Source organism: Procambarus clarkii, chromosome 45 (genome assembly GCF_040958095.1).
Source record: "Procambarus clarkii isolate CNS0578487 chromosome 45, FALCON_Pclarkii_2.0, whole genome shotgun sequence".
Classification (NCBI taxonomy): Eukaryota; Metazoa; Arthropoda; class Malacostraca; order Decapoda; family Cambaridae; genus Procambarus; species Procambarus clarkii.
This window is the reverse complement of record NC_091194.1, coordinates 4,432,684-4,443,129: the sequence shown is the minus strand read 5'-3', so window position 1 is coordinate 4,443,129 and position 10,446 is coordinate 4,432,684. Positions and strand designations below refer to the sequence as shown.

Genomic DNA, 10,446 nt, shown 5'->3' with positions numbered 1-10,446 from the left:
TACAATAAATTTTTACAAAGATTGGTTGACTTATAGGTAGAGCTAGTACATACAATGCCTAAAGCCACTATTACGCAAAGCGTTTCGGGCATGATAAACTTAAATGACAAGCTTAATACTAATTGAGCATAATGAGTAGAATGAAAACAAGAAATGAAAACATAGATGAAAAAGCAGCACAAATACAATTATGTCGACAAACAGCGCTCTTTAAGAAAAAACAGACATTGGTTGACAATAGAAGGGTAAGGTAGGTTACAGGGAATTTATTAGGTATAGCTTCGTTTTTATCTTAAACTGGTTGAGAGAGGTACAGTCTTTAACATGGTTGGGAAGTCATTCCACATTCTGGGCCCCTTGATTTGTAGAGCATTTCTAGTTTGATTAAGTCGTACTCTAGGAATATCAAAACTGTATTTATTTCTGGTGTGGTGCTCATGGGTTCTGTTACAACCTTCTATGAAGCTTTTGAGATCAGGATTGGCATTATAGTTTAGCGTTTTATATATGTATAATACACATGAGAGAATGTACAGTGACTTAATAGTCTAACATATTCAGAGATTTGAGTAGGGGTACCGAGTGATGTCTGGGGCCAGAGTTGGATATTGTCCTAATAGCAGCTTTGTGTTGAGTAATTAGAGGACGTAAGTGATTTTGGGTAGTAGAGCCCCAAGCACAAATACCATAGTTGAGATATGGATAGATAAGGGAGTAATAGAGAGTCACCAGGGCAGGGCGTGGTACATAATATCTGATCTTAGAAAGAATGCCCACAGTTTTTGAAACTTTTTTTGATATATTTAGAATGTGTCCCTGGAAATTCAGCTTGTGGTCAATGAGAATGCCAAGGAATTTGCCATCTAATTTGTTACAAATTTGGGTATTGTTTATTTTGAGATTTATTTGCCAGAGGGATCAATTCTGCTGAGGCTTGATCGAAGTTTTGAAGTTGGTTCGGAGTTTGAATATTGGTTCTGAGTCTTGAAGTGGGTATAATATAGATGTGCATTCATTGGCTGTTGATTGCTGGTGTTGACTTTTTGATGTGTAGTGTCTCGCAGATGTCGAGCCGCCTGCTATCGCTGTATCTATCATTTATTTCTGTGTTGTTTGTTAAGACTTCTCTGGTGATGGTCTGGTTGTGAGAGGAGATTATAAGTTCCTTTATGGAGCCCTGTTGTTTATGCATTGTTAATCGCCTGGAAAAAGACGTCTTGCCTATATACGACGACGTTTCCGGTCCGTCCTGGACCGGACCGAAACGTCGTCGTCCGTTCTTACATTCTTGTGCAGCCACTAGTACGCGTAGCGTTTCGGGCAAGTCCTTAATCCTATGTTCCCTGGAATACGACCCCCGCGAAGAATCGTTTGTGTAAGTAATGTACCACCGACATACTTTCGCAACCCATTGTACCTTCTTGTATATCAATATAATAAATAAATAAATAAATAAATAAATAAACACATAAACTTGATGTCTCTCTTCACTTAGCAGTAAATAGCTACCCCGGAGTAAGGCAACTGTTGTAGGTTGCATCCTGAGGAAGGCCAGCAGTTGGAGCTATGGGGGTACCTGGATACATAGTACAGTCTTACTGTCCCAGATAACGGGAACAAAGTTGATGTTAGTGATGAGGTCTGGGAGAGAGAAGCGACGCCGGGCCCACGGCACTTGTCCCCGGCGGTGTATTGTGGGTAATCACTGCAGAAGCTAGTGTTTGTGTGCCGACGATGTCATGATAACGCCAAAATAACCACTGTGCTTTCAATGGGTGCGTTGGTGAGGTGAGCTGAGAGGTTTTCTGCGGCTTGTGGAGCGAGAGGGTCAAGATGACGAGCGTGGAGAACAAGGAGGCCTCGGAGAACAAGAGGTGAGCAGAGGTTCCCAGTCTTGTGTTGTGGTCCCGGGGCTTGTTTTGATCTGGCTTGGCCTACCTGTTAGGCCTCCTACACCCACTGGTCTACCTAGGCCTCCCTACACCCTGCGGGGTCCGCTTCCCTCTACACCTGTGGCATCATTCATAGCACCCACTAGATTAATTTATCGTTGTCTTCATTCATAGGACATTTCTCTTGATCCATTTGAATTGCCACTGGATATGGCAAGAGGTCGAGGTTATTCCCATAAAGTTAACATTGTGAGGTATTCTCACGGTATTATGTTCTACATGCACTCCCTACCCATATATAATCTTTATAAACTTAATTACAACAATATTTGTAGCAGTTAGCCTTCATTCTCTACTATAACTCTTGGATCTCTGTTCTGATTCCCAGCTGGGGCAGAAATGGCTTGACACTTTTCCTTACATCTAATGCCTCTTTTTTTTTCACCTAGCACTAAATAGGTACCATGGAGTTAGGCAACTGTTGTAGAGTTCCATCCTGGGGAAGGTCAGTAGTTTGACCTTGGGGGGACCTTGATATAAGCCTTAAGGGTATATACATACATATTCACGTACACTCTTCCTGTCCCTGTCTAAATGAATTATTAATCTCTCCAGTTTGTTTAAATCATTCAACTATTAATATATATATACAGTATACATATAGCTTATGAACACGCTTATTAACTTGTTTTTGTTGCTATTTAAAGTGATTTTTCCTGCCATTTCAAGAGTAACTTTAGAACAGCAGGTAAAGGCACAGTTAATGTAGTAACCAATAAGTGACATAACCCACACCTTACTAGGCTCATTGTTGCACTATTTGGGTTTGCTCCTTGTGGAGTGCTGTGCAATTTCAACATAAGGTAATGGTAAATAATTTAACCTTTTGCAGTTGGTTCAAGATTGAATAAAAGCACATTGATAGCATAAACTAGTGCATAGTCTATGATCCTTGGCTAGTTGCTACATTTGGTTCACTACTGGAAACAAACACTGCTTTACATAAACTTGAATTAGGTATACTTTTAAACTTTTGTTTGGTAAATAAAGCTTACTGACTAATGTAAATAAACTGGGAAGAAATGAGGCTTTAAGTTGCACTGTGTAACTATTTCTGTTTGTTTTCAACATAGTGATTGTCACCAATGCCTTGAGGAATATCAGCTGTATAAACACTGTAGGATGTATATAATATAATGGAATATTACAAATGGGGACTGGAAGATGCTAATCTGGTGTTAGTGGGTGTAGGCTGGCAGCCATTTATTAATTTTGTGTGAATGAGTTTCTAGATTAAGGTGTAATTTCCCAAGTGCGGGATGAGAGCTACGCTCTTGCTATTCCACCTTCCCAGAACAGTACTCTTGTCGTATGGCAGCTTTGAAGTTACTGATGACTTTGGCTTCCACCACCTTCTCTGATAGTTCTGACTACCACTCTGCAAAAGTGAACTTTCTAAAAAAAAAAAATCAGTAGCTTTGCTTCCATAGTTTGAATCTATGTTCTCTTGTTCTTGAAGTTGCAGTTTTCAAAAATTCTTCTTTTATCAATTTTTGTCTTCCTGTTAACTAGTATGTAGTGATCGTATCGCCTTTTTCTTGTCTAGCTTTGGTAAACAGTATTTAACTTCTCTAATCTCTCCTTGTAGCTCTTGTTTTTCAGTTCCAGGAGCCAATTATTTGCATATCTATGCACATTGGTCAAGTGGGAAGTGAAAATGATATTAATTACAAAAAGTTCTACATGAACTCCACAAAATAGTTTGGAAACTGGCAAATGCTCTTTAATATAAAAAATGGAAGACTGCACATGGAGCATAACAACCCACATCACAACTAACAAATTAATGACATTACCTTGCAGCAGATTGCTGAAGAAAAGAACCATGAAGTCAAAATCTAACATTCAGTGAAAGTTGTGAACAGGTAGACACAAAAATAAAAGCTAACCACCCCTAGGAATATTTTATATATCCTGTAGTTTAGTTACAATGGTTGATATTTGAATGGTACGACAACATTGTGGCAAGTTGTCATAAGATGCTGATGATGGTGGAGATGGTGACATCTGGAAAGATGGTAGTTTGTGGTAAGTCTGTAGTTTTTTTGCCAGTGGCATGTTACCTGGTGTGTGACTGGCAATGCTTTGATTTTGGTGGCCTTATGTTTCGGCGTTAGATCCCAACCTCACCTGGATCTTTCCTGGAGAGGGTCTTGGGCGTTCTACTCCCCGAGTCTGGCCTGAGGCCAGGTTCGACTTGTACTAACTTGGTCCAACAGGCTGTTGCTTGCAGCTGCCCATAAACCCATATATCCACTACAGTCCGGTTGGTCCGGTACTTCTTGTAAGAATTTACCTAATTGTTTCTTGAAGTCCAGTCTTTGTTCCAGGCAATATTTCTAATGCTTGCTGAGAAATTATTGAACAGCTGTGGACCTCTGATGTGCAATATTCTCTGATTGTGCCTATGGCCCCTCTACTTCTCACTGGTTCTATTCTACATTTCCTTATGTACCTTTTGCTTCAGTATGTTGTTCTACTCTGCAAGTTTGGGACTTGGCCTTCTAGTATCTTCCATGTACTGTATGTATTATTTTATTCCCCTCTTGTCTCCTTTCTAGAGAGTACGTCTTGAGAGCTTTGAAACGGTCCCAGTAGTTCAGGTGGTTTATTGTGTCTGAGTGCCATATCTGTTGTCTATATTCCCACTATTTCAGAAATCTCTCCTGCTGTGAAAGGGGAAGTGAGTACCATGCTAAACTCTAAATGGGACAGCACCAGTGATTTAAATAGTACAGTATTAGCATTGCTGTGGGAGTTCCTGGATTTGAACTATTTTCATAAACCATTCTATTATTTTCCTGGTTGCCTCTATATTTGATCCTGTGATGTGTGTTTAGGCCTAGTTTGCTTGTAAATTAGTTGATTGGACACTTGCCTGGTATCAGTTGGATGTCATTACTATCTCATGGGATCCCTGGGAATATGTTGCAATAGTTATTAATGGAATGTGGGATTTCCTGTAAATGTGGAATTCTTGGGGATAATTTCAGTAGCTACTAAAATATTTCTAAAGTAGTTTGCTACATTATTAATACAGGTTAGTAAGTTTGATAGATAATGACAAATTACAACAGAAAACCCACTCACTATAATGTCTAGAGCATCTCTCTCATGCAGATTGTTCCTCCTAGTACATAATCATGGATGTTTTGTGATGTTCCTGTTGTGCTATGGTTGAAAGTAGTCAGCAGCTTGCCTATTTGTGTCGCTGCAGGGGTGTCACACATTGTCACTTGTTGCACAAATCTACACTTTCATGCATGTGCTACTCTTGGTTGACATTCAGAGCATTTTGAAGAAAAGGGCAGTGGAAGGTGTGAACTGGATGATTTACAGTACACAAAGACTATTGCTACTAACAGACAGACCAAGCAAGGACCAGAACCACACTAATGTGTGTAATGACCCATGAGTCACTGTTTTTGTCCCTTCATTTGAGTCGTCAGTATTTTGACGGTTGCCAGTGAGCATAAAACAATAAACAGTATTCACTTATAAAAGGATTATTTATACAAACACTACATTTTAGAGTATGTGTACTCACATTCACTCTAAAAAAATGTACCACTTACAGGCTATTCATGTCCGTGCCATCTCTTGGGTCGCTTAATCTTCATCAATCAGCATGTGTACTGCATGCAGTTGCCCCAGAAGGGTTATAGAAAAGAAGGCCAAAGTGTTGCCGTGTATATATGTTATTTATTGACATGTTTTACTGTACAATATTTTGATTCTTAGAATATTTGTTGAAGTTTTCATTGATTTGCTCCCTCTTAATATTTTGACTTGCCAATAGATGTGGTTCGAATATTTCTTGCTTGTTTTATGTGCTACTACACGATGGTCAACAGTACTGTACCGTAATTTAAAGCTTACTTGTGCATTATAAGAAATACTTCCTTGTAACATGGGTACATGTTGAAGTTTGTTCTCTTCTAGGAATGCTATCGATGCTTTTTATAGCTGTGTTCATGAGCACTTCATTCTCAGGTTTGTATAGCAGTTTCTTGAATGAAACTGTATTACTGGGTAAATGCCTTTTAACAAACCTAAAACACATAATTTGACCATCCTTCCTTTTTGTTTTGTTCTGGTTGTGTTGTCCTAAAACTCCAGTTGGTTTGTTATTCAGGGCTTTCCTTCTCTAAAGTCATGTTGATATTTTGGGGCCAGGTTTGTTCCCCCTTAATTGATTTGCTAATCTCAGCCTGGTAACCCACTTATAGGGAATGCATAACCTGACATTGGTCTGCAGTTTCTTGCCTGTCCCCTTTGAATATACTGTAGTTTCAATCTTTGTTGTCTTCATTTCCTTTGAGATTATCCTTTTGTTTATGGAGAGGTTGTTGATCATAGCCAATGGTCTGCTAAGATCTCTGGCAGCTTTTCATGGTCCAAAGGGAAATGTTATCAGGTTCTGATGCTTTTGCCATGGACAATCCCTCTAATTGCATCTTCACTTCTTCTGCTGCTACTTTTCTCTAATCCTGGTTGGGCGCTTGCGCATTCTTTGTACTTGGGGGTAGTTCAAGTTCAGTTTTTAACACTTCCTTAAACATTCACCGAGTACGTACGTACACACACTGTCACTATACAGTATTCACTTACGATATTAATATCCATTGTGTGGTGTGTAACCATTTACTTTCTTAAAGTTTATTTTTCCTACTGCTTTTTCTTTCTCAATTTTCTCTAACAGCATAGCTGTTATTCTTCCCCTGTGCATTATTTTATCCTTGACATTTAGTAATGCACCATGGGGGGGGGGGGTGATAATTGCATGGGTTATGATTACTCAGTTTTGTCTCTGCTATTGTACCCGGTTTTGTGTCCTGTTCTTTCCTTCATATCATTTGCTTAACAAGTCTTTTTACAAAAATGTGACAATTGTCACATTTTTGTCAGTATTAATACACTTTTGGCAAATTTATGATAAACATTAAGAATTTGCTAATTACATTTTATGCACACACTCTTGCTCTGGTAGTTTTCTGTGCCATTGAAGGACTGATCCACTAATACAACACCACATATAAACAGCAGCAACATGCACACAGCTATAGTTTTAGGTCCACTTGACTTTATATACTCCTTCATTCCCTTACCCTATTCTAAATTCCTGTTTTTCAACTAGCCCCTCCCCTTCCCACTCTTAAAATACTAACAAACCTGTCAAGTGTAATTCTTTGCCAGATCAGTGTCTGGTAACCAGATGACACTTTAAATAACAAAATTACAACCTATTTAAGATATCCTACAAAAAATCTTGGGTTAAGAGTTGGGTCTCAAAATCTGAAGGTCAACCCCTGCAGGTAAAATTAGAAAAGTGCCAAGCAGAAGGCCACCAGACGAGTGCTGGTCGGGGGCAGGGGTATGTATGGGTGGGGTGTGGTGTTGGATGGTGGTTAGCTTCAGCACAGAGCTGGCACATTAATGTACCTGAGAGCCACTAATCATAGTGGCCTCGATGAGGACAGGAAGCTGGCAGCTTGTCAAAGGTCTCCCCATTTGCCTTGATCTTTTTCATCTGTATTTTAAAACCCAGCAGGTTTTTTGGCATTTACTTCTTTGGCAGGTAGGCTGTTCCACAGGTTTATAACCCTATGGGTGAAAAAGTATCTCCTGTTTTGTCCTACATTGTGGCTTGTTGAGCTTGAACCCATTGCTCCTTGTTAGTGTTACATCTGACCTTTTGAAGAAATTGTCCGGATCTACATCCTCCAAATTGTTCAGTATTTTAAAGGTTTCAATGAGATCTGCCCTGTCATACCTGGTGTGCAGGTCCCTGGAATATGATCCCCGCCACGAAGAATCGTTTTTACTAACCAAGTACAGTACTCATTTTACTGTTGAGTTAAACAGAAAACAGAGGCTACAGTTAAGGATTTGCGCCCAGTAAATCCTCCCCGGCCAGGATACGAACCCATGACAAAGCGCTCGCGGAACGCCAGGCGAGTGTCTCTTTTAGTGTGCATATAATTATCTAAGTGTAGTTACAGGATGAGAGCTACGTTTGTAGTGTACATGAGTGGACTCTTTATAAGTGTGCTTGTAGGGTCGAACGAACCATGAATCTGTGAACTACACGAGGAATAAGTGAAACGAAGTGTCGCAGCTGTCACTAATCCTTGACCTTGGTTAAAATTCCTCTGCCCTCCTTATTAATAACTCGAGCTAGACTGCAGTCTCATTATTTCCTCTCGAGCACAGCGGTGTCACTGACCTTCCTGATGCCTCGCCAGCGTTACTGAAAGGGGAATTAATTACCCCCCCCATCTCTTCCCCCCCCCGCCCCACACTGATAAATAGTTACTCCGCCAATGGATGGGGGGGGGGGTAGCATCAATGGTATTGCAGGGCACTGTTGGGCCTTGTTTTTAGAACAGCTGTTGAAAAGTTGCATAAAGGACGTGTTTGAGTTAACGTTGCTTTAGGTAGATAGTGCAGACAGATCATGTTCGAGTGTTCGATGACATGTGGTGAGCTGGTACCCACGTGTGTGTGTGTGTGTGTGTATATATGTGTACTCGGCTAATTTTGCTTGCGGGGGTTGAGCTTTGGATCTTTTGACAGTTGAGAGGCAGGACTAATCAACTGCTGTACAGATTCTGAAGCTTATTGAGCTCCAGTGTGTGTGTGTGTGTGTGTGTGTGTGTGTGTGTGTGTGTGTGTGTGTGTGTGTGTGTGTGTGTGTGTGTGTGTGTGTGTGTTTCTCTCGCGCGCGCTTATGCGGGTGGCTTTGGTGTGGGTGCGTATGAGTCAGCGATTCAGTGTCGCGTGTAGTCTCCTGTGGTGAACACGTGTTCCTCTCTCGCACTGCTGCCCTGCACCACGTCAGTATCGGCCTTTTTTACTCCCCCGCATCGATCCTATCTCCCATATCAGGGGGAAACTTCAGTTTGTGTTGGCTGAGGCATGGGTCGCGGAGACTAGCAACACGTGAAGTGTGTGTGTGGGGGCACTGTGCAGTGATAATAGTGTGGCTCCTGGTGTGCCCTCCGTCTCCACAGTCGGCGACGGCTGCTGTGATTTAAGCAAGAGGGGAAAAATGAGATGTAAAGGGCGAGATGTGTATATATGATCGGCAGCCGGCGGGGAGAGGTTATATCTTGTCCGTGCGTTGATGCAGTTAATTACAGCGTTGTGTGTCACACATGCAATATTGCTATTAGTGGACTTTTATTATAGAGTTTAGTATTGTAATATTTTCACTTCTATTTCTTGTAAAAAGATTATGTATCCGTTTCATAAATATATAGAATATCAGCACTATCTTTGCCGGCCCTGGTACCCTTTTGTTAATGGGTAGGCTGTCTCCTTATGTTTATTCTTGGGATTTGGATATTACAATTTTCCTGCAGACTCTGAGCGTACTCTTCAGTTTTCGGCTGTAGGCCTATGCACAAGCTAATTGTTTAGAAGAATCGAACGCAAAAAGGCGATTGTGTTCGTTAAGGCTGTACTAATTAATGTAACCGAGCTGAGTGGGGGTTGAACAATGGATCAGAACGGGTGCATGTTTATTCAGCCTGACCTCTCCAGTTGCTACGTCACAAAAATGATGTACTAAATTGGCCGAACTTACCCTAACCGAGGACCCACGAATAGAAAACGTAACAGCACGTCAATTTTGCGAGCTTCTATGAATTATAGTACACCATAATTTGACGTAGGGGATATTTGACGGCAAGATACGATGTACTCAAGTTCAAGTATGTTTATTGAGATAAGCAATAAATACATCTCAAAGCATGCGAGAGGGAAGGTTCTGAGAGGCAATGAACACTCTTACGTACACTGGCGAAATACACCCATGTGAACGATAAAGTTTAGACAATTGGGGAGGGGGGGGGGCAGCAAGCCCATGCAGTTAACTTAAAATTTGATAGATGTACCCAGGTGAAGGTTGATACCCACAGTACAGATAGGTAAATGTATACACCGTCACCTCTTATCCCCCCCCCCCCACCACCTTCCGTTGTTTGCCCATTCCGGATGCGTGATAAGCTAAGACCGGGGGGGGGGTGTAGGAGGCCTGGGGGGGGGGATGTGAGATTAACGACGCAGCTTGCCTACCGCCTCCCTCTGCCACTATCGTGGTGCCCCTTCTGTAGTCATTAGTACAGCTACAGGACCACTTTACATGCAACGACATGCCACTAACTGGCTCCCAGAACTGAAGGACAAGAGCTACGAGGAACTAAATATGCAAAAACTAGAACATAGAAGAAAAAGAGGCGATATGATCACTACGTTCAAAATAGTAACAGGAATCGATAAAATTGATAGGGAAGAATTCCTGAGACCCGGAACTTCAAGAACAAGAGGTCATAGATTTAAACTAACGAAACAAAGCTGCCGGAGAAACATACGAAAATATACTTTTGTAAATAGTGGTAAACGGTCGGAACAAGTTAGGTGAGAAGGTGGTGGAGGCCAAAACCGTCAGTAATTTCAAAACGTTATATGACAAAGAGTGCTGGGAAGACGG

The 10,446-nt window shown here is 41.2% G+C and overlaps 1 protein-coding gene across 8 annotated transcripts in view; it reads left to right on the top strand.

Annotated features, from left to right (window-relative positions):
- Positions 1-1,597: 1,597 nt before the first annotated feature.
- The window catches only part of hpo (serine/threonine-protein kinase hippo), a 52,991-nt gene continuing 44,142 nt past the window's right edge, over positions 1,598-10,446 (top strand). For 4 of the 8 annotated variants that reach the window (XM_069301221.1, XM_069301218.1, XM_069301219.1 and 1 more), the window contains exon 1: positions 1,598-1,874. In XM_069301221.1, coding sequence (XP_069157322.1) covers positions 1,834-1,874 — 41 coding nt within the window. In that variant the 5' untranslated portion in view covers positions 1,598-1,833. Of the gene's footprint in view, positions 1,875-8,722; positions 8,789-10,446 lie in introns of those variants that run through there. The other 4 variants (XM_069301220.1, XM_045761257.2, XM_045761258.2 and 1 more) reach the window with 2 other exon arrangements.